Genomic DNA, 23,704 nt, shown 5'->3' with positions numbered 1-23,704 from the left:
CCCATGAAAGTGTTCTAAAGCTTCTAAATGTCATTAACATATATTTTTTAGCAACAAGGGTGAAGTGTCCCTTTAACATGTTGACTGGCTCATCACGTTGTTATAGCGTAATATATAGTTTTTAACCCACTTCTTACACAAATGTGTGTTCTATGACTTAATATATATGAAATTATATTTATGTGGAGGCTTCAAATAAGAACACTGGGGTTTTGTGCCTCGATCTTCTTGCACTTCTTGTCATATTGGTGGATTCTTAAGTCTATCAATATGCATGTGTGTAGTAAGTAGCCTTGCCGAGCCATGAGGCCCATAGGGCAGGAGCCTATCTCCTGTTTCTGTAGCCATGAGGCCCATAGGGGCAGGAGCCTATCTCCTGTTTCTGTAGCCATGAGGCCCATAGGGCAGGAGCCTATCTTCTGTTTCTGTAGCCATGAGGCCCATATAGGGGCAGGAGCCTATCTTCTGTTTCTGTAGCCATGAGGCCCATATAGGGGCAGGAGCCTATCTCCTGTTTCTGTAGCCATGAGGCCCATAGGGGCAGGAGCCTATCTTCTGTTTCTGTAGCCATGAGGCCCATATAGGGCAGGAGCCTATCTCCTGTTTCTGTAGCCATGAGTCCCATAGGGGCAGGAGCCTATCTCCTGTTTCTTTAGCCATGAGGCCCATAGGGCAGGAGCCTATCTCCTGTTTCTGTAGCCATGAGGCCCATAGGGGCAGGAGCCTATCTCCTGTTTCTGTAGCCATGAGGCCCATAGGGCAGGAGCCTATCTCCTGTTTCTGTAGCCATGAGGCCCATATAGGGCAGGAGCCTATCTCCTGTTTCTGTAGCCATGAGGCCCATAGGGCAGGAGCCTATCTTCTGTTTCTGTAGCCATGAGGCCCATATAGGGCAGGAGCCTATCTCCTGTTTCTGTAGCCATGAAGCCCATAGGGCAGGAGCCTATCTCCTGTTTCTGTAGCCATGAGGCCCATAGGGCAGGAGCCTATCTCCTGTTTCTGTAGCCATGAGGCCCATATAGGGCAGGAGCCTATCTCCTGTTTCTGTAGCCATGAGGCCCATAGGGGCAGGAGCCTATCTCCTGTTTCTGTAGCCATGAGGCCCATAGGGGCAAGAGCCTATCTCCTGTTTCTGTAGCCATGAGGCCCATAGGGGCAGGAGCCTATCTCCTGTTTCTGTAGCCATGAGGCCCATAGGGGCAGGAGCCTATCTCCTGTTTCTGTAGCCATGAGGCCCATAGGGGCAGGAGCCTATCTCCTGTTTCTGTAGCCATGAGTCCCATAGGGGCAGGAGCCTATCTCCTGTTTCTGTAGCCATGAGGCCCATAGGGGCAGGAGCCTATCTCCTGTTTCTGTAGCCATGAGTCCCATAGGGCAGGAGCGTATCTCCTGTTTCTGTAGCCATGAGTCCCATAGGGCAGGAGCGTATCTCCTGTTTCTGTAGCCATGAGTCCCATAGGGGCAGGAGCGTATCTCCTGTTTCTGTAGCCATGAGGCCCATAGGGGCAGGAGCCTATCTCCTGTTCCTGTAGCCATGAGTCCCATAGGGGCAGGAGCCTATCTCCTGTTTCTGTAGCCATGAGGCCCATAGGGGCAGGAGCCTATCTCCTGTTCCTGTAGCCATGAGTCCCATAGGGGCAGGAGCCTATCTCCTGTTTCTGTAGCCATGAGGCCCATAGGGGCAGGAGCCTATCTCCTGTTTCTGTAGCCATGAGGCCCATTGGGCAGGAGCCTATCTCCTGTTTCTGTAGCCATGAGGCCCATAGGGCAGGAGCCTATCTCCTGTTTCTGTAGCCATGAGGCCCATAGGGGCAGGAGCCTATCTCCTGTTTCTGTATAGCGTGAGGCAGCTTGATGTACAAGTACACCCCCTGGACATGACACTAGTATGTCGCAGGGACTTACCCCCCAATCCAACCCTTGATGTTGAGTGTCAAGCAGGGAGGCACCGGGTCCCATTTTTACAGTCTTTGGTATGACCCGGCCGGGGGATCGAACCCCGACCTCCCAGTCTCAGGGCGGACACTCTAACCACAAGGCCACTGAGCTGTGAGTGACCTTAGCCTATTACGCAGCATTTTGGCTCTTCTTGTCTTCAGCAAGTTAAGGTTTAAAGTGTATTTAATACATGTATTTCTCATGTATATAGAAAGCAAGTCCAGTCTTTTGATTAACACTCCATTCGGTCTCAGTCCTCTCTAGTCTGGTCTTAGATGAGTAAATAGTTTCAACAAAATTAACACAAAATATATTATTTAAAAAAACAATTAAAACTGCTCCGCTCCTCTAGATCAGTGGGTTCTCAACGTTTTTGGACCCCCGGAAATGCTTCGGCAATGTCTCGGGACCCCGCCCGGCCCCCTCCCGACCCCCACTATAAATTGACTGCTACAATAACCTTAATAATAGAGACAATACACCATACATAAATACTGAAACCAGATATTAGGGAAGGTGTATGCATGTACTATAAACTATACTGTATGTAAACTCTTCATTTCCTTTTTCCAGCCATTCAGTTGCAACCTTCAGTTGCAAATATAATTTGGGGACCCCCCCCCCCCCCGAGGGGTCGCGACCCACAGCTTGAGAACCCCTGCTCTAGATGTCGCTGTACTACAGCTGGTTATCTAGCCTTCCAGCGATTAATCTCAATATAAATGGCAAAATATCGCGATACAATCCTATCGTGATATAACGTATCACGTCGCGAGCCAAAACTAATTTCCCCCAGTCCTATAAAAGATCTGTGGAGCCCAACCTAATAAGTTCTGCATAATAGAGTTTGGCATATATATATATATTAGAGCAAAGAAATATGAAATCCATTTCATCTTACCTTAATTGTTCCATGTCTCTCTGCATGCACTTACAATGTTCCACAGTCATGCTGAAGGGTACACACGTACCGTACACTGCGCACACGGAGAAAGAAAAACAAAACTAAACAAAGGAAAAGAACATTCTTATACTGTGAAGCATTGGCATTATTATAAATTGAAACGGACCACAACAAAGGGATGTACAGACAGTATACAAGGAGAGAGAGAACAAGCGCCCACCAGCACCTCAGAAGCCACACATTATAGAATAAAGTGTACTTTGATAATGCTCGGCTTAAAAGGAATTCCAAGGAGCCAGAGATAGATGATGGCTGCTTTGGATTCTCTCTCCCATTGCGTTAGATGTCTGGGCTGATGACTCCATGTTAATGTCATCCCTTTAATCTAAACCTTGGAGCTGATTACGGTGCGTATTCATTAGGCGACTCCCAATAATATTCAGCCCTGCTGTCTCTTCATATATAGGTTATATATATATAGGTCCAGCTGGAACCCTCTGGTTGAGATTGAGAAGCATTTTGTCCTCATCCTGTCCTCGGTATACGTTATAATGATACGTTATACCGTGAGTAATATATAGGCCTACCTCCTGCATGAGACTCTATAATGAGCTTTATTCCAATACGTTTGGTATTGTTTTTGTGTGGGGCTTTTTGCACTAACTATGAGACCTATAGCAGAACATGTCTGTCTGTCTGTGTGTCACACTGTAACACCACCCGCCCGCCACCAGAGGGCACAGCTGTATCACACAAAAAAAAAAACACACACACACACACACAAAAAAACTTAACTTAAAACCCCAAAATGTGCGCGTCTTACTTGTTTAAGTTACGCAAAACCATTTGTTAGCAGTAGAAACAGGAACCATAGATATGTTCCAGTTATTTACCGATTCACGAAATCAGTACAAGTATATACAGTACAACATAAAATACTGTTTTATGTTGTGGGTTATGTTGTATTGTACAGGGCGGTAATGAGGAACCCGTCTCCATGCTTTCCTTGCAGCATAATGCAGAGGCAATGGCATGCAGAACGCCACACAAAGGCCTCTAATGGCATCCTTTAATACAGACCACCACAGCAGGAGAGCTGGCCCCTAATACAGACGAATCAAACGATCGCTCTTTAGATCTCACATCTTTAACCCATTCTGACCTGAGATCAGATTCATACGAGGTTTCCACTGGACACACACTGGTCTGATTAACCCATTCTGACCTGAGATCAGATTCTAAAAAATGTCAGTCGTTCTTCGATTTTTCCAAAATGGCAGACCTACAAGCTCGTATAGCGCGCCACTCGGTGGCGCGCTATGAGCTTGTAGATCTGCTATTTTTCAATAGCTAAAGCATAACATGATGGTAATACCAAAATGGGTTCCCGTTCAGAATGGGTTAATGTCAGTCTCATAAGGAAAATATGACTGGCGGGTTCATGGCTTGTCCTTGTTGCTACACCATACTCTTCTCAAACGTCCATGAAAACATTTTTCATGTCAAGGACAATATGCAGTGGTGTAAAGTCACTATATGTACATTTACTACAGTGTTGAGGTATTTGTACTTATTAGAATTTCCAATTTCCAATACTATTACTTCTACCCTACATCTCAGAGCCAGATTATTTACATTAAATCTACTGCAATTATTTGAAAACTTGAATTACTAGTTACTTTGGAGATTTTACTTTGGACTAGAAAACCTACAGTATAATCACTGCAACCCTATATATACATTTTGGCCATTTGAAAATAGCAGATCTACAAGCTCAATGTGTGGCGATGCGACACACTGAGCTTGTAGTCCATTTTCAAAACATTTTGATCTTGTGAAATGGGACATTCTGCAATATAAGTACTTTTACTTTTAGTACTTTAAGTATATTTTGATTCCAGGGGCACCCACTGGCCTAGTGGTCCAGGCACATGCCACATAATAAGGCTCTGGCCTGACAGTGCATCGCATGTTCGAGTCTTCACTGTACCTGTAAAAAAACAAGCATAAAAGTCTTATTTCTTTTTTATTTGATTGATTTGATCCCGGTACTTTTATACTTTTACTTGAGTACATTTTGAATACGGGACTTCTACTTGTAACTGAGTATATCTACATTGCAGTATTGATATTTTTGTATCAAAGTAAAACTTTTGAGTACTTTTCCCACCACTGACGATATACGTATTTGGCAATGGACCCCCCATCCAATGGACCCCCCATCGATTGGACCCCCCATCAATGGACCCCCCAGGGACCTCCAGAAGGGGAAATTGTGTTACTGTTAAAACATTTCTCAATTATTCAAATGTTTTTCAAGATCCACAAGCTCACAACCTTCGCGATATGTAGATAGTCTATTTTTCAATAGCTAAAAAGTACAAAACATATAGTTTAAGTGGTTGAAATGATTGTGATGATTGCTACTTAAACTAATTTGGCTGCGGACCCCCTGGAACCCCTTCAAGGACTCCCAAATTGGAACCACAAGATACTTAGATACTGCATGTATCTGTTCTGTGATGCGTCACAGCGTAGCTGCGTGACGCTGCATGTGTCCATTCTGTGATGCGTCACAGCGTAGCTGCATGTGTCTGTTCTGTGATGCGTCACAGCGTAGCTGCGTGACGCTGCATGTGTCTGTTCTGTGATGCGTCACAGCGTAGCTGCGTGACGCTGCATGTGTCCATTCTGTGATGCGTCACAGCGTAGCTGCATGTGTCTGTTCTGTGATGCGTCACAGCGTAGCTGCGTGACGCTGCATGTGTCTGTTCTGTGATGCGTCACAGCGTAGCTGCGTGACGCTGCATGTGTCTGTTCTGTGATGCGTCACAGCGTAGCTGCATGTGTCTGTTCTGTGATGCGTCACAGCGTAGCTGCGTGACGCTGCATGTGTCTGTTCTGTGATGCGTCACAGCGTAGCTGCGTGACGCTGCATGTGTCTGTTCTGTGATGCGTCACAGCGTAGCTGCGTGACGCTGCATGTGTCTGTTCTGTGATGCGTCACAGCGTAGCTGCATGTGTCTGTTCTGTGATGCGTCACAGCGTAGCTGCATGTGTCTGTTCTGTGATGCGTCACAGCGTAGCTGCATGTGTCTGTTCTGTGATGCGTCACAGCGTAGCTGCATGTGTGGCGTCGTTGGAAATACGCGGAGTCCTCAGAAACGCTCTCTGAGGGTGCTTCAACCCCGCGGTCGCATGGAGCTTATGCAAAGTGGACAGGTGATAAGAGGGATTTTGCACGCACGCACGCACAGACACACACACACACAGGATTCCTTTTCATCAACAGTCCAGGGTTGTCCTGCTGCTCCCCACCCAGGGCACACCGACGCTCTGATGAATATGCATCCAATTAGTTACGTTTTTATTTTTGCACAATTTCACTGTTAATGAGCATTTAAAAATGCATTAACCTGAGAGAGAGAAGGCCCTGTAAACTGAACTAAAATGCAATTAGGCACCAAATCTGCCCAACACATTAAACTATAGAGGAGTTCACAAACATCTGAAAATATTGAACTGATCTTTATTCATGTTTAAAATGCTGTCCTGGCACGCCACTCGTACATGTACGTTTCCACTCGGAACACAGCGCTATGAGAGGTTTTGCATTTTCTTTTGTACAAGCTAATCTTCTATGGATTCTCTTCATATACAAATACAGTACAACCCCCATAGTGACACCGTCACTGTCGGTAGAGGGCGTCAGTCCCCAGGTTTGCGTACTTTTTATCTGCATTGTATTTCCCATAGGGGGGATTTTTAGATCGCCTCAAATATGTACAAATATACCACAAAGAGTAACAATATAAAGCGTTAGAAATGAGTCAAACAACCCAGAGACTACATTCCCGGGTAGGCGGGGTGGCTACAGCAGAAACTGAATGTTAATTACGTTTATTTTTTTATTGAATTGATATTTAATGTTTCGTGGTTAGTCACCACCAGCTGAGCTTACGTCAACGAGGAATCTCAGGAACGCAATGTGTTGACAGCTGGGCGTGACGTATATTAGCGACATTGCCTTCATATGTAGTTTCAAGGCTTCTGCGGCCAAATTAATTCAAATTTTCTCCAGAAACTGGCTGTATCAAATATGAATGGACATCATTAACGACGCACAGCCGCTCCCACTGACAGAAAGGCCGGGGGTGGTCGGTTTATTTTTCAAACACAGTTCTTATATGTAGCGACCTAAAAATCGCCCTATATGGAGATTTCACTGCAAATAAAAAAAATACATGTGTATTGGCGCCCTCTACTGAAAGTGACGCCAGACTTCGGCGCTCTATAAACATCCAACCTTAGGTCTGAGTATTCAGGTCATAGAAGGTTGTTTTATCAAAAAATAATGGAAACGAGCTTGTACATCCTCCAGAAAAAGCCCAGCTGCAGGACACACTGGTCAATCATGTGGAACAGAAAATAACTAAGAGCCCACACACCGGACACAGTGACCCTACCAGTCTGTCAGTTTCCAGTGTGTAAGACTCTTCGTTCCATTTCTTATACCAGTTTTATCAAAATGACCATGATGGTAAAATTCCTAACATCAATACTGTGAGCTTCCATGAGAATAGTCCAGGAATAAAAGATAAAAGATATGAACTGCACAATGCCCTAAAAGCCATTTTGAATCTCTGAAGCTCAAATATTCACACTTTTTTTCTGGCACATCTCACGGTACTGTTAAGACCTTATGAAGTGAATGTGATTCTTTCATCGGGGCATACCGTACTATTATTACCACCATCGGAGGCATAGACTGTGACCCGATAAGACTGGAAAAAGCAGCGTGGCGACAAAACGGCATTACTGGAACAAAACGCAAAGGGTCAATATGCATCTATAATAATAAACACAGGCTGGTTTTATGTTGAAATAGTCATATACATTTATACATCCTTTTCTTTTTTCAAATTACATGGAAAAATAATTTAAAAAATAAATTCAAATCAACATAATGCATAGGTAAACTCCAGTCCAAGGCATGTGTCTGGTTATGTGTGTGCGGCCTCAACTGTTGCCAAAGCCAATTAACCACCTGAACCCTATATTATACTTGACCGGAGTCCCCCAGGGCTCGATGCTAGGGTCCCGGATGTTTTCACTGTAACGCTAAATATTTCCATCGAATGCTCCCAGAGCAGGAACACTAGGGTTCAGGTGGGAAAAGGCGCGTCCGTGTGGCTAACGTATAGGCTATCAGACGATGGGTTTGTGCAGCTGTTTGTATGTCGTTCACATTATACAAGCACAGTCCCCTGGACGTCAGCCAATGGCACACTGGCTCTGACTGCGTTCACCCCTCCTCTCTCTCTCCGCTTGGAGACCAATGGCATCTCTCCGCTCCCATGAGGAGGAGGAGTTGGGGGGGGGGGGGGGGGGGGGAAAGGAAAAAAGTTATAACCACAAAGACAACAAAAAATATATATATAAATTTAAAAACTGCATTTTGATTTTGTTATCAAGTCTAGTTATAATCAAAGGGCCTTTTTGCTTTTAAAACCCTACTTTGAGTGGCCGGGGCCATTGTTTTGTGGTTATATATCTTTTTTTTCTTCCCTGAACATTATTCCCTCCTATGAGCACCTTGGTGGTTTGAGGGATACGCTCCTCAAACCGCTCTCTCTCTCTTCAGGAGGTGTTCATGATCCTCACAGAGCAGTGCTGGCCTCTGACGGAGGAGGAGAACGACCTCCTCCTCCTCCTCCTCCTCCTCCTCCTCCTCCTCTCCTCTCTCAGCACGAGCAGTTTCCGCAGCCCTTCACGCTGTTCATGACCTCCTCCTGCAGTTTCTTCCTCTCCTCCTCTTTGGTGGAGAGGCGTTGTTGGGCGGGCGGCTCGGCCGCCCCGAGGCCGCCGGCGAGGATCTTACTGTTCTGTGTGTTCCACAGCTCGGCGTACAGGCTGCCGGGCGTGGCCAGGAGCGCAGCGTGGTCTCCGCGCTCCGCTACTCGACCCTGTGGGGGGGGGGACAAGGAGGGAAGAGCAAAGGAGTTGCATGAGGGGGGAAAAGAGAGACTGGACGAGCGCTTAGAATTGGGAGTTTATTATTACCCGTTTGCATCTTTCTGGGGGAAGCTGAAAACAACGCCTTGGAAGATGTCACTTTGGGTGGTTGCAATTCGACGACAATTCAACTGCTATGGAGCTTGACCCAGAGGGCAGACTTTTTCCTTTTCGACTGCTCTGTTGTCCAGCAACGCAACTGTGACTTTACATCTCCCCCATGAGGAGATCTCGGAACTTCATGGTGCCGATCTGTCTATATACACTTGTCACTATCTATGACTATCTAAGACGTCTTATTTGAGCAATATAGTCTAGGCCGATCTCACTGCCATTGACTTCAATTATGAAAATCAAGTTAAACATTATAATTAATATGTATAATACATTTGGGGAAAAAATTATAATAATGTGTATAGATGGCGATTGTATCAACAACACTGGATATTGTATCCACTGCCAGCATAATGTTATGCTTTAGCTATCGAAAAATAGCTGATCTACAAGCTCATAGCGCGCCACCGAGTGGCGCGCTACGAGCTTGTAGGTCTGCTATTTTTGACAAATCGAAGAACGACTGAAATTTTTAGAATCTGATCTCAGGTCAGAATGGGTTAACCAGACCAGTGTGTGTCCAGTGGAAACCTCGTATGGATCTGATCACAGGTCAGAATGGGTTAAAAAGGAGTTCAATCAAAGCTCTGGGGAGAGAAACAAATCTCCATAAATTCACATCTGGGCCACAGTCAAATAATTACCCCATTGAATATTTAACACATTCTGGGCGGGCCGGGCACCACCTTTTGGTGTTTTTTAAGCATTATGTTATACTTAGATACTTAGTTATTTTAGAAAAATCGTGAAAATGTGTCGCAAATCTTTGAATATATATTCTTTCAGAGTTTTTAACATATTTTCAGATGGGGGTCGGTGGCCAATTACATATAGTTTTTGGGGTCCTTGACTCCTTGACTTGAAAAACTTTGAGAGCCACTGATATAGAAACATACAGTAGGTTTTTCAGAAAACTCTCATGATTTAGACCTCCGGTAAATTAGCCCCAAAAATAGGGCTTTTTTCCCCCCCCGGAATCTCTGCTACTCCCACTCCAACACCTGGCACTCAGTTTACACACACATCCATAGTCAAAGGACCACCATCGATTTGTGTTTGATCCTTTTGACAGATATGTACAAATATATTGTCATGATATGATATGTGTAATTTTATTAATGAAAACACCGATACATTGACCAAAAGAAAGGGTCTCGTCAGACAAGAGAAGGCTACGTAAAATGATAATTTAAGTAAAATGTCTGTCACACAAAACTTGACCACTACAGGTTGATCATTGCCTCCACCGATCACTGCAATCAGTTGACGTTTACATCCAGACTCATAATAGTAATATGACATTACTATAATATATTCATATATTATATTCATACTTTATGTATATTACTATAGTAGGGAATGAAGATGGAATTTAACCCATTCTGGGCGGGAACCCCTTTTGGTGCTCTTAGCATTATGTTATGCTTTAGCTATTGAAAAATAGCAGATCTACAAGCTCATAGCGCGCCACCGAGTGGCGCGCTACGAGCTTGTAGGTCTGCTATTTTTGAAAAATCGTGAAAATGTGGTGCAAATCTTTGAATATATATTTCAGAGCGAACATTTTTAACTAAAATATTGGCTTCTGGGAGGGGGTCCCTGGAACTACATATTTTGAGATGGGGGGTCCGTGGCCCAATAGAGATAATTCTGGGGGTCCTTGACATGAATAAGGTTGAGCACAACGGACATGGGCACATGGGCTTTTCAGAAAACTATTAGGATTTAGAAGCTTTTTTTTCCGACCTCAGTCCAAAATGGGTTAATGAACGCATTTGTGAGGTCCCAGGGTTCGTTTTGGGGGGTTCCAGAGGGACCCCAGAAAATGTTACAGTATCCTCAGGGAAACGTGACAGCTTCCAAATCCGTTTACCCACAACTTTTTACTTATTCAAAAAAATTTGCAAGGTCTTACAAGCTCAAAACGTGTCACATCAGCTATTGTGTTTTTGTCTCCCGGGCGCACACAGTCTTTTCACATGACGGGTCCCGTGGCCAAATGCATAACAATCTGGGGGGAAAATATGTAGTCTTTTCTGACCCCAGATCAGTGAGAGTCTGAGTGTCTCTGTGACGCCTCCCCGACAACTGTTCTCCTTCTCTCCGACGCAAAAAACATGGGACACATGCAGACTGCACACAGCCAGACACACACACACACACACACACACACGCGTGTGTGTGTATGTATGCACGTACGCGCACCCGCCTACCTCCCACACAGTCAAACACAAATAACGGCACCCCCCTTCCCCCACCTCCCAGGAGCGCATCATGCAGAGGTGTCGGCGTCATCTTTGTAGCTCGCACGAGTCACGCACGTGACCGGCGCTACCACTCGTTATTTTAATGAGCACCCCCCCGCCCCCCCCCCCATCCGCCCCCAGGCATTCCTCCGCTCATGACACCAGCACAAACGCTGTGCCGCTGCAGCCCCGCATCACACGCCTAAACAAGCCCTCCCTCGCCTCCGCGCCATCCTCCGATGCGTGTCACAGTCACGCCACCACCACCACAAGGCTTGATTCACACTTTAGTTGCACCCGAAAACAAAGCAACAATCTACAAAGCTCCGCGGAACACTTGTAACACAGCTTGTAGATCTTTGATCCACCGTTTTCGGGTGCGACGCACCCAACGCACGACTCGCGACACACCCGCTCACTTTGTCACGTATCCAACTCCGCGGCGGATGGACAGGTCGCGTTATAAACGCCGCATCGAGGAGTGCCGCGTGTTGTCGGAGGTCAAACGCACGCGGCGCTTTCTCTCTGTATATGGCTGAGCGGTGTCGGTGTCAGAAGAGATGCTTCTGGCACTGATGGTATACGTTCGACACATGTTTTAACCCATTTTGGGCGCCGCCGGGAACCCCTTTTGGTGTTTGGTTAAACATTATGTTATGATTTAGCTATTGAAAAATAGCAGATCTACAAGGTAGCTTGTAGGTCTGCTATTTTTTGAAAAATCATGAAAATGTGGTGCAAAGCTTTGAATATATATTCTTTCAGAGCGAACGTTTTTTTTTAACTCAAATCTTTGCTTCTGGGAGGTGGTCCCTGAAACAACACATTTTCAGATGGGGGGGGGGGGGGTCAGAGGCCAATTTCATATATTTGTGGGGGTCCTTGACATGAAATATTGAGAACCACTGATATAGAAACATGAGGTTTTTCAGAGAAAAAATAAACATTTAAAAAATATATTTTTTTTAAATGTCGACGTCGGGCCTAAATGGGATGAAAAATAAAACATGACAACAGTTGCCTGGCAGGTGACTTTCAGCTCTCATGCTCCGCACAGTCGAACGGCACGTTGCAGTACGGAGAGAGGCGTTTCTTTCGCACATGAAAAGGACGGCCATTGAAGGGGCGAGGCGTTTGGTTTTCTACTAGCCCGGGGGGGCGAGGCGTTCATGGGGTGTGTCACTCTGCTGGGCAGCGGAGCCCTGCCTGCAGCGCATGCAGTTATTAGTCAGTGAGACGAACGAGACGGTGCAGCGAGCGGTGCGCGCGAGTCCGACTGCTCTAATGAGTTCTTATGAGGAGGAAAAACATCACGTTGGCCCCGCGCTGACAACAGTGGCCTGTTGTTCTCGTGACTTAACCCATTAAGACCGGGAAGACATTGGTGTCATTTTAGATTTTAGCTATATATATTTTATATATATATTTTTTTCAATACTGTAGTTTAGAATAGTGGGAAAAAATAGCCGGTGTACAGATGCTCACAGTGAGCTTGTACATCTGCAATTTTAGAAAAATCAAGTGTTTGAAGCATCTGATAAATAATTAAGAGAATGTCTGTCTGTCTGTCCTATAGCCCCCCCTACTCCTCCTTTTTTTTAATTTTTTTTTATCAATTTTGTAACCACCCAGCGTCAATTATCTAATGTAATCCTGGGTGCTACACTTCCTCTGCCAACCTGGGGGGGAGGGCAACGGACTGACCTCATGCTTCCTTCTATGCATGAGGAGTCCAAGCTGCTTCTTTTCACCTGACTGCAGGGGAGCGGACGTTCCCATCCCAACTCAAAACACATACATCTATTAAATCACACATTACGGAACACTGTACCTCATTTGGTGTTCATACATTCGAACGGACTATAGTTTGAAATTATTTTGAACATTTCTTTCCCACAGATATTTTCTTCCGGGTGTCCACTGGCACGTAACAGTTTAAGAAACCACTGATTTAGACGGTATTTTGTAGAATGAATCTAACTCGGGTTTTAATGGGTTAACCCACTCTGAACGGGAACCCATTTTGGTGTTAGCATCATGTTGAAAAATAGCAGATCTACAAGCTCATAGCGCGCCACCGAGTGGCGCGCTACGAGCTTGTAGGCCTGCTATTTTTTTTTAATCGAACAACGACTGACATTTTTTAATCTGATCTCAGGTCAGAATGGGTTAATCAGACCAGTGTGTGTCCAGTGGAAACCTCGTATGAATCTGATCTCAGGTCAGAATGGGTTAATGATGAGATGTGGCCAACAATGCGTTTTCCTCACGCACAGTATGTTGAAGAAAGGTGAGTGACAAGTGGCAGGAATTGAGCCTGCCTGCTTACGTTCTCCCTGGCCATTACGCCTATCACTACACCAGCCACCAAATTGGAACGGTAATTAACACGGCATACTTCTGCAGCAGACCGACCTGAGCCGGCAATTTAATTGGCCATTTATGAAGCCACTGCTAACACTGGAAGTAACTACAGTAAGTGCATTTACCCAAGTACTGCACTTAATTAAAACTGTGAAGTACTTTTTCTTTTACAATTTTTAATATTGTGGCATTGATGCTTTTACTTAAAGGGACAGTTCATATTTTTTAAACTTAAGCTGTATGAAATACTTGCCATTCATATAGTGGTTGCAACTGTATTAATTGATTGCCCCCCGAGTCCTGTAGTGGGAGTTCTGCTTTGGTTTTGGTCAATATTAAGTAGTTCCGGTAATTTTGTGTGTGTGGGGGGGGGGCGTAGTGATATGGACACAAAAAACATAGTTCCATGTGATGGAGGGGTAAAATAATTACGAAAGTTGCACTAATATTTTAGAAATGGGTCGACAATACAAATGCGTGCCCCCCCCCCAGTGCCCCCCACAAAATGACCGGAACTACTTAATATTTCACCAAAACCAAAGCAGAACTCCCACCAACGGGCAATCAATTAATACAGTTGCAACCACTATATATTAATTGAAAGTATTTCATAGAGCTTAAAGGACCACTTCACCACTTTTCAACCTATCTTCATTATAGTAGGTTCTCACAAATAATCATGAAAAAATGGCGCAAGTTTTTTCTACTCTGTGTCTCATAGGAGGGTTGTGGGCAGTTCAGAAACGGTCTTCCAGTGACATCATCGATAAGGAATACAAGCTAATAGAAACTGCAGGCTTTCTAGTCCTGGAAAGTTGCAATACGAAAATGGAAGTCATCGTTCTCACGATAATGAAAATCTAAACATTTTTGTAAAAGAATCTTGTTTAAAAAATAAATCTGCCTAATGATGATGTCACTGGAAGACGGTTTCTAAACTGCCCACAGCCCTCCTATGAGACACAGACTGAGTAGAAAACAAACGTGCCATTTTATCATGATTATTAGTGAGGACCTATTAAATGAAGATAGGTTGAAAAGTGGTGAAGTGGTCCTTTAAGTAAAAAAAAATATCTGAACTATCCCTTTAAGCAAAAAAAAAAAAAAAAATCTGAGTACTATTAGCTTTTTACCCCTTTCTTCTGACATTTCACACATTTCTGTGAGTTATCACCGTTATCCTCCTGGCTCCAACTGCCAGTGAGGAGCTCCCACCGAGAGCCTACTCCTCCCGCCCAACACTCCCCCCCCCCCACGGACGGGAGATACGATCGTTGAGCTGAAACGGGGTCCGTACCTGATCGAGGACGATGATCTCGTCGGCGTCGACGATGGTGGACAGTCTGTGGGCGATGAACACCGACGTCCTGTCTTTGACCATCTCCTTCATGGACCTCAGGATGTGCTGAATAGAAAGGAATGATAATACTTTAGATTTAAAAAACGGCAAATCACCGAACATTTTAGATAAAAAAAAACAGAAAAGCCAGCGCTCGTTTCCACTGTGGTCCATTAACCCATTTGGGCCTCAAACATTTAAAAAAAAATCTTCAAAATCCTCCAGTTTTCTGAAAGAAATATTTTCACGATTTCTTCTCAGTGGCGTGCTATGAGCTTGTAGATCTGGTATTTTTCAATAGCTAAATTATAACATAATGTATAAAACACCAAAAGGGGTTCCTGCCCAAAATGGGTTAAAACACTATAAACTCAGAAGACTATTAGAATTAGTGTAATAAATCGCAACATTAAATACTAATACTAACAGTAAAGACAGAAAGACTTCACAAAGGAAAACACAGAGAGCCAGACAAAGGCCGAGACAGCCAGGAGGTGTTTATCCAATTATTTTGGTGTGTTTAAGTTAAGCTTGTGTTTAAGTTATGCCATGATTTAAGCTGATGATTACGTCTTTTTAGGGAATAACACTGGAACCACACAGGCCAATACAATCGTAAAATCGTAAAAAAATAGATTCATAAAAAGGAAATATGACAAAGAATATATACGTAACCAAGTACTCATCTGAAACAATAAGATGCAAAAATGTGAATGACAGGATATATATGAAATCAAATCAGCCCTTAACCCATTCTGACCCGAGATCAGATTAAAAAAGATGTCTTCTACATCCTGACAGTTTTCTGAAAAGCTATGTTTCCATGTCAGTCGTTCTTCGATTTTTCTAAAAATAGCAGACCTACAAGCTCGTAGCGCGCCACTCGGTGGCGCGCTACGAGCTTGTAGATCTGGAATTTTTCAATAGCTAAAGCATAACGTAATGCTAACACCAAAAGGGGTTCCCGCCCAAAATGGATTAAGGTAATGTGGTTAAATAAACAGTGCTCAGAAATATCTGGCTCGGTGCGTTCACGTCGTTATTTGCTCTCTGTTCCATAAAAAGCTACGACAACAACGAGGCAATATGAAAATACTAAACTTGCGAATGAAGACTCTGAATTCCTTTTCATTTCATAGTATTTCCACCAGAGTTTCCATGGGAGGATGAAATAGAACTCTGTGACCGTCTCAGTCCCACTAACCACTTAAAGGACCACTTCACCACTTTTCAACCTATCTTCATATAATAGGTCCTCACTAATAATCATGATAAAATGGCACGTTTTTTTTCTACTCAGTCTGTGTCTCATAGGAGGGCTGTGGGCAGTTTAGAAACAGTCTTCCAGTGACATCATCAATAGGAAGATTTTTTTTTAAAACAAGATTATTTTTACAAAAATGTTTAGATTTTCATTATCGTGAGAACGATGGCTTCCATTTTCGCATTGCAACTTTTCAGGACTAGAAAGCCTGCAGTTTCTATTAGCTTGAATTCCCCATCGATGATGTCACTGGAAGACGGTTTCTGAACTGCCCACAGCCCTCCTATGAGACACAGGCCGAGTAGAAAAAAATTGCGCCATCTTTTCATGATTATTAGTGAGGACCTATTATATGAAGATAGGTTGAAAAGTGGTGAAGTGGTCCTTTAAATCCTCTATACGGTTCGTACAAACATACCCGAGTTGAAACTGTACTTGGTGCGCTCTTTTTTCCACTCCACACCAGAAATCTCTTTTGCAAAAATATATCCAGTCTAGAGCTCGTATAGCCTACTTTTGGCGAACGTTTCACCAAGAATAATATGCTGGGGTTCATTTTTTTCTGGAGTACAGTAGGAATCACCACTAGTGCAGTGGGAGTTCATTCCCCTTTTACCCTAGCAATGGCCTACTACACCCTAGTAACCACCCGTTTGACCCTGAGCAACCCCATAGCAACGTTTTTACATCATTTAGACCCGAGTTAAAAAAATTCACTTTGAGAGAATATATATTCAATGATTTGCGCCACATTTTTTTAAGATAAAAAAAACAGACCTACAAGCTCGTAGCGCGCCACTCGGTGGCGCGCTATGAGCTTGTAGATCTGCTATTTTTCAATAGCTAAATTAAAGTTTAAAACACCAAAAGGGGTTACCGCCCAAAATGGGGTAAGATAATTCTCTATTAACTTAATAGATACACACAAAGGGCAAATATTTCTACTAAACATAATTATGCTTTTAAATCGATAAAAGAAAATTTACAATTTACTAAATTTCTGCTTGTTTCTATCGAAACACAAATTTTATTGAAACGCTGATTCTATTGACAGTGATTCCTGAAACATGCTGTGAACTTTAGACAGCTATTTTTGACCCCAGAACAGGCACGCTATATATGGTTCAAGTTGTTAATATTCTATCTGCATTTAAGAGGGTTACATTCCTCCAAATGCTTTTTCTACTCCAAATAAACATAATTTGCTTTACAGTTGTTTTCAGCGAGCCCACGCAGTTTTCCCCGGGAGCTGCTTTTTTTTTTCTAGTTAATGTTAACATTTACAAAGACTGTGGGCTTTACGCTCAACTAGGGATTTGGTAAAGGAGAAATGGTGGCAGGTGGCAGGGGGTGGGGTACGCGTGCACGCACGCACGCACGCATGCACGCACGCATGCACCCACACGCCCACACACAACAAGCTCATTCCTGAGCCAATCACCAAGCGCTAATCATGCCGAGAGAGAGAAACAAAGAGATTTGTGGAATGACTTGAATGACTGTATACGTCTTGTGTTCTATACAAGCCTGCAGCCTACATGAACAGCACACTGTCAGCATGTGTGCACCTGTATCACTATACATGTAAAGGGCCAAGACCATTTTCCTATTTTACGGTTAAAAAGAGTTGAGCTTACAATTATAGGAAAAGGTTTCAGGCTGGAGCAAGGTTTAGGCATTAGAGGTATAAGGTTTATGGTTTGGGTTATGCATATACAGTACCAGCGAGGTGTTGTGGACTGGCAAAAAAATTGCCCCCCCAAAAAAAGGCAGTCATAAAATCACGACGACATCCTAACATGCGGATATCCTTATAGTAATGCACTGTGTGTGTGTGTGTGTGTGCTCACCTCTTCTGTAATAGAGTCCAGGGAGGATGTAGCCTCGTCATACAGTAGAATGGGAGGGTCCTTCAGTATGGCACGAGCAATGGCCACGCGCTGCTTCTCCCCTCCTGGAAACAAAGCAAACAACAGGCACAGTTAAACACGCTGAGGACGGGTTCCTCAAACCTTCTGTGTCGTCGCCCGTTGGGCTTGAAACCTCGCATGTCCAAAACGGTTGCTGTTCCACTGAATCCAATGTCGTTGTTATTAGGTCCCAGGGCTCTTGTCAATACTTTTCAGTTGATGAATATTCATGGCATTTACTATGAAACCTGCATTTCCCGTCAGTCCATCAGTCACCCCACGCCTCCATATATGGCCACGCATCGTGACATCACGTCTAAGTCGCGCCCACATCTCCATATATGGTCAGGCGTAGTGACATCACGTCTCCGTATATGATCACGCATACAGTATGTCAGTCTGACATTATCAAAACCTCTACACTTGAAGGCACGCTATGTATGGCCATGAACCCTGACCACACCCGTTTTTCATTGTGCATTTTCTGGTCAAAGTTGCCACATCTACAAGCTTGTAGATGTGCTTCGAAAATTTGTGAGAATGTGCCTCAAATCTTTGAATATATATTCTTTCGGAGTTTCAGTTTTAAACTCAAAGCTTTGCTTCTGGTGGAGGGTCCCTGGAACAACATATTTTCAGATGGGGGTCGGCGGCCAATTACAGATCATTTGTGGGGTCCTTGACATGAAATATTGAGAACCACTGATGTAGAAATGTTTTTTTTTTGCGGGTTTGTTGTACGATGAAGTAGGGCATTGATTTACAAACAATTGAGTGTAAATATGGATATACAAGGTGGGCAGCAGTGGCTCAGGAGGTAGAGTACGTGTTTTGGAATCGGAAAGGTTTTCCGATTCGATCTCTGGCTCACAAAGATTTCTAACAAAGGTAATAGAGCACATCCACTCTAGGCCATGTGCTGGACCAAATGGCAGTACGAGAGGAAGAAATAAGAGTCCAACGCTGGTATGAAAAACTCAGCTCCACTACTGGTTTATTTGATTCAACGTCTCGATCACTGGGGATCTTCCTTCCTCAGTGGAGCGGAGTTTTCCCTATACCGGTGTTGCGGACTCCATTTCTTCCACAGAGATTTCTCCCACTCAGCCATTAACTGGCCTTTGAATCACATGTGAGCTGAGCGAAAGACTTTAGAAAGCAACAGGTGTTTGGCACAGATATAAATACCACTGACGAGCGGAGAGCGAGCGCGTGTGTGTGTGTGTGTACGTGTGGTGAAACGCTCGCACGGCCCTTTGCGCTTGACCCCCTCCGGCACCAAACGCTCGAGCGGCAGTCACGTACACCAGTACCGCCGCAGACAAATTAATGAGAAAGACATGTCATCTCTTAATATTATACCTCTCTCTCCTCCTATCGCATCACTCACACGAAGCAACCCTCTGCCGTCGGTAATTGTGTCTATAGGATGTCGAGTCAAAGTGCTCGCCGTGGCGTGTTTACAAGGCCGATAGATGAGTAATGCAGGAATTGCTGGGAGCCAAATTGCTAAATACGCCTGCCAGGCAACATGTTGCTAAGAATAGCTCACAAACCAACATGGAAATTGACAATGAAACACTGCGTGGGAATTTTTTTTAAGAGAAATTGTTTTCCCGTCTCTCAAATCTGTCATAATTGTCACAGAGTTTTTGCCCCGCAGTAGGTGTAGAAACTGAAGTGCAGCGGAGGCGCTGTGTGGGGGGAAATCGGAGAACATTCTGGTTTCCGAGCCGGTGATAACAACACGATGATTTGGAAAATCACGTATTCAGCGTTTCACATTACACGTTGCACGACTTTTAACCCATTCTGACCGGGAACCCATTTTGGTGTTAGCATCATGTTATGCTTTAGCTATTGAAAAAATAGCAGATCTACAAGCTCATAGCGCGCCACCGAGTGGCGCGCTACGAGCTTGTAGGTCTGCTATTTTTGAAAAATCGAAGAACCACTGACATTTTTTGAATCTGATCTCGGGTCAGAATGGGTTAATGCAGACCAGTGTGTGTCCAGTGGAAACCTCGTATGAATCTGATCTCAGGTCAGAATGGGTTAAAGTCACCGGATCCTTTCACACAATACAACTTCTCCTTCTGGAAATCGGCTGTCATACAAATCGCTGTGGTTTTCACACTATATAATTGATCGACCAAACAAGGGATCACAACAGGATACAATCCAGACCAAATACATTGTATTTTTTTATTCCAATTCAATTAAATACGTTTTTAATCTTACATTTATTGCTTATTGTCTTTCATGTTTGTTCTACTTCTATATCGTATCATATCATATCATATCACATTTTCCATTTTTATAATTCCATACTTTTTCAGACTCAAATTTCCAGAATTGACATCCGAGTACAAATACCTAGATGCTTATGTAACTACCGCTAAATGTTTTTTTTTTTAAATCCAACCGCTATATCTTCCAGTCTTTCTGTATAGGTTATTTTAATAATGTTACCAGATAAGTTCAAGAAGATTGTAGCCACGTACTGTAGCTCATAGAAATAAATTAAGCTGTCCTTTTTCTCTTCACTTCATCTCTTTTTTGCTATTGTGTACAGTGTATACTATATTTATATATGTACTCGTCGTCGTTATCTTTTGTTGTTTGTTCTTATTATTATTTTCTCCTTTCATTTGAGGAAACAGAGTATAGAGCGCACACAGACGTGACAGAGAGGGGTGCATACTTAGTTTAGACCAGTCATTGGTTAGACATGGGTTAAGGTTAGGTTTAGGTGTGCTGCCGCGTGGGAGGTTAGGTTGGGGTGCATACTTAGTTTAGACCAGTCATTGGTTAGACATGGGTTAAGGTTAGGTTTAGGTGTGCTGCCCCGTGGGAGGTTAGGGTTAGACCAGTCATTGGTTAGACATGGGTTAAGGTTAGGTTTAGGTGTGTTGCCACGTGGGAGGTTAGGTTGGGGTGCATACTTAGTTTAGACCAGTCATTGGTTAGACATGGGTTAAGGTTAGGTTTAGGTGTGCTGCCCCGTGGGAGGTTAGGGTTAGACTAGTCATTGGTTAGACATGGGTTAAGGTTAGGTTTAGGTGTGTTGGCACGTGGGAGGTTAGGTTGGGGTGCATACTTAGTTTAGACCAGTCATTGGCTAGACATGGGTTAAGGTTAGGTTAAGGTGTGCTGCCCCGTGGGAGGTTAGGGTTGGACCAGTCATTGGTTAGACATGGGTTAAGGTTAGGTTTAGGTGTGCTGCCGCGTGGGAGGTTAGGTTGGGGTGCATACTTAGTTTAGACCAGTCATTGGTTAGACATGGGTTAAGGTTAGGTTTAGGTGTGCTGCCGTGTGGGAGGTTAGGTTGGGGTGCATACTTAGTTTAGACCAGTCATTGGTTAGACATGGGTTAAGGTTAGGTTAAGGTGTGCTGCCCCGTGGGAGGTTATGGTTAGACCAGTCATTGGTTAGACATGGGTTAAGGTTAGGTTTAGGTGTGCTGCCCCGTGGGAGGTTAGGGTTAGACCAGTCATTGGTTAGACATGGGTTAAGGTTAGGTTTAGGTGTGCTGCCCCGTGGGAGGTTAGGGTTAGACTAGTCATTGGTTAGACATGGGTTAAGGTTAGGTTTAGGTGTGCTGTCCCGTGGGAGGTTAGGGTTAGACTAGTCATTGGTTAGACATGGGTTAAGGTTAGGTTTAGGTGTGCTGCCCCGTGGGAGGTTAGGGTTAGGGTGAGGGTTTGAGATAGGTTATAGTCGTAGGACTGGTCGACAGAGATGATGTATTTGTATTTATGCTGGGGGGGAGGTGTGGGGAAATTAAATTATTTGTTTTTTAAATGTAAAAAATATATATATATAAAAAAAAGGGGAAAAAAATAAATTAAAACCCTTGCTGGCACCTGGTGGTTGACTAAATGTACCGCAGAGCGCCAGCTAATGTGACTGAAATATCCGGATGTTCGTCCGGTTATTCCAGCCTTGCGCACATGCATGAGAAGCTGTGTTAGGACGAGGTTTGTCTTTAGCCACGAGCGGTAATTATGTCGGCCGCGATAGTATTTTTCAGAGAAAACAAGCAGCGAAGAATCTACAACGAATGGATTCCTATGGCGCGCGCGCACATCCGTCCCCAAGCTGGAGAGGACGCAGACGTTGCCTAGCCAACGGGACCAGGCTACAGGTTGGTGCTCAGTCACAGTGTCGGCCGGTTGACACGCAGCGGGTACTTAATCTATCAGCGCGATATACAGTAGCCCCTATGGTGCCAAGGGTGTTAACCACTTAACCACCGCCTTAGGCGCGATTCATACTCCTATTTTAGAGCCGAATAAAAGTCGGTTCGGCGCTGTAGAGCCTACAATGTGACGTCATTTGAGGTTCGGGGGGGGCGGGTACCGTCCTAAAGTCGTCTCTTCGGTGCTACTGAAAACTTCCGACGAGCCGAAATCATTTGGGCACTACAGCGGTAAAATAGGAGCATGAACCGGCCCATAGCCATGCAATGGTGGCAAACGCAGCCCATGTACAAGCTCACAATGGGACACATTGTAGAGTGATGTGATGTGACCAAATTCACCAGTGAACTAGAAAGGAGAACTAAAGTAAAGTCCACTCACTTTACTTGGGCTTCAAAGGCCGTTTATAAAGTAAAAACGTGCACTGTCAGCACTGTTTAACAAATGATTCTAAATGAGTAAACTAACTGAAACGGTCCTACATACTATACTCATCGTATTTAATTTACCTTAATGGACTGGATGTCGTTTTCCCCATGAACCTCTTTTCTAAATAAGAACCAAAGATGAGTCAATAAAAGTTATTAACCCATTCTGACCGGGCACCCATTTTGGTGTTAGCATCATGTTATGCTTTAGCTATTGAAAAATAGCAGATCTACAAGCTCATATCGCGCCACCGAGTGGCGCGATACGAGCTTGTAGGTCTGCTATTTTTGAAAAATCGAAGAACGACTGACATTTTTAGAATCTGATCTCAGGTCAGAATGGGGTTAATCAGACCAGTGTGTGTCCAGTGGAAACCTCGTATGAATCTGATCTCAGGTCAGAATGGGTTAAATGTCGGCGCGGTCTGTGAAAGCCTCCTATATTAACCGTGTCCACGGACATGACGACAGATGCAGCCAGACAATTATGGTTTCCTTATGAAGAAAAGTCTAAATTTCATACTTTCCATACTTGTATGGAAAGTAATATATTAATATTTAACAGCAATATTAATATTGCTACCAATATTTATGACACCTGCATTTAACCACGGAATAAAGGTCTATCTATATTGATATCCATCTTATTATTGCGTGCCACGTGCCGCCATGCAGGAAGCATGTAATGCTTGCATCCGTCACATCACACTCTTCATGTAATGCTGCACACACAACACACAGGGGCACACACACACGCGCACACACACACACACACACACACACACACACACACACACACACACACACACACACACACACACACACACACACACACACACACACACACACACACACACACACACACACACACACACACACACACACACACACACACACACACACACACACACACACACACACACACACACACCTTTGTTTTAAACCGCGGAACGTTTCTCACTGGGCGCGTTTCACAAGTA

At 44.1% G+C, this 23,704-nt stretch overlaps 1 protein-coding gene across 2 annotated transcripts in view; it reads right to left on the bottom strand.

The window, feature by feature from the left end:
- Nucleotides 1–6,351: 6,351 nt before the first annotated feature.
- Nucleotides 6,352–23,704, bottom strand: part of abcb7 (ATP-binding cassette, sub-family B (MDR/TAP), member 7) — a 72,798-nt gene continuing 55,445 nt past the window's right edge. For both annotated transcript variants that reach the window (XM_080773579.1, XM_080773580.1), the window contains 3 exons: nt 18,035–18,138; nt 14,879–14,986; nt 6,352–8,808 (listed from right to left, as the gene is read on the bottom strand). In XM_080773579.1, coding sequence (XP_080629705.1) covers nt 8,587–8,808; nt 14,879–14,986; nt 18,035–18,138 — 434 coding nt within the window. In that variant the 3' untranslated portion in view covers nt 6,352–8,586. The remainder of the gene's footprint in view (nt 8,809–14,878; nt 14,987–18,034; nt 18,139–23,704) is intronic.

This window comes from Protomyctophum bolini (genome assembly GCF_963924005.1).
Source record: "Protomyctophum bolini genome assembly, chromosome: 10".
NCBI lineage: Eukaryota > Metazoa > Chordata > Actinopteri > Myctophiformes > Myctophidae > Protomyctophum > Protomyctophum bolini.
Note: the sequence above shows the minus strand (reverse complement) of the source record. Positions and strands in the feature narration are given on the sequence as shown.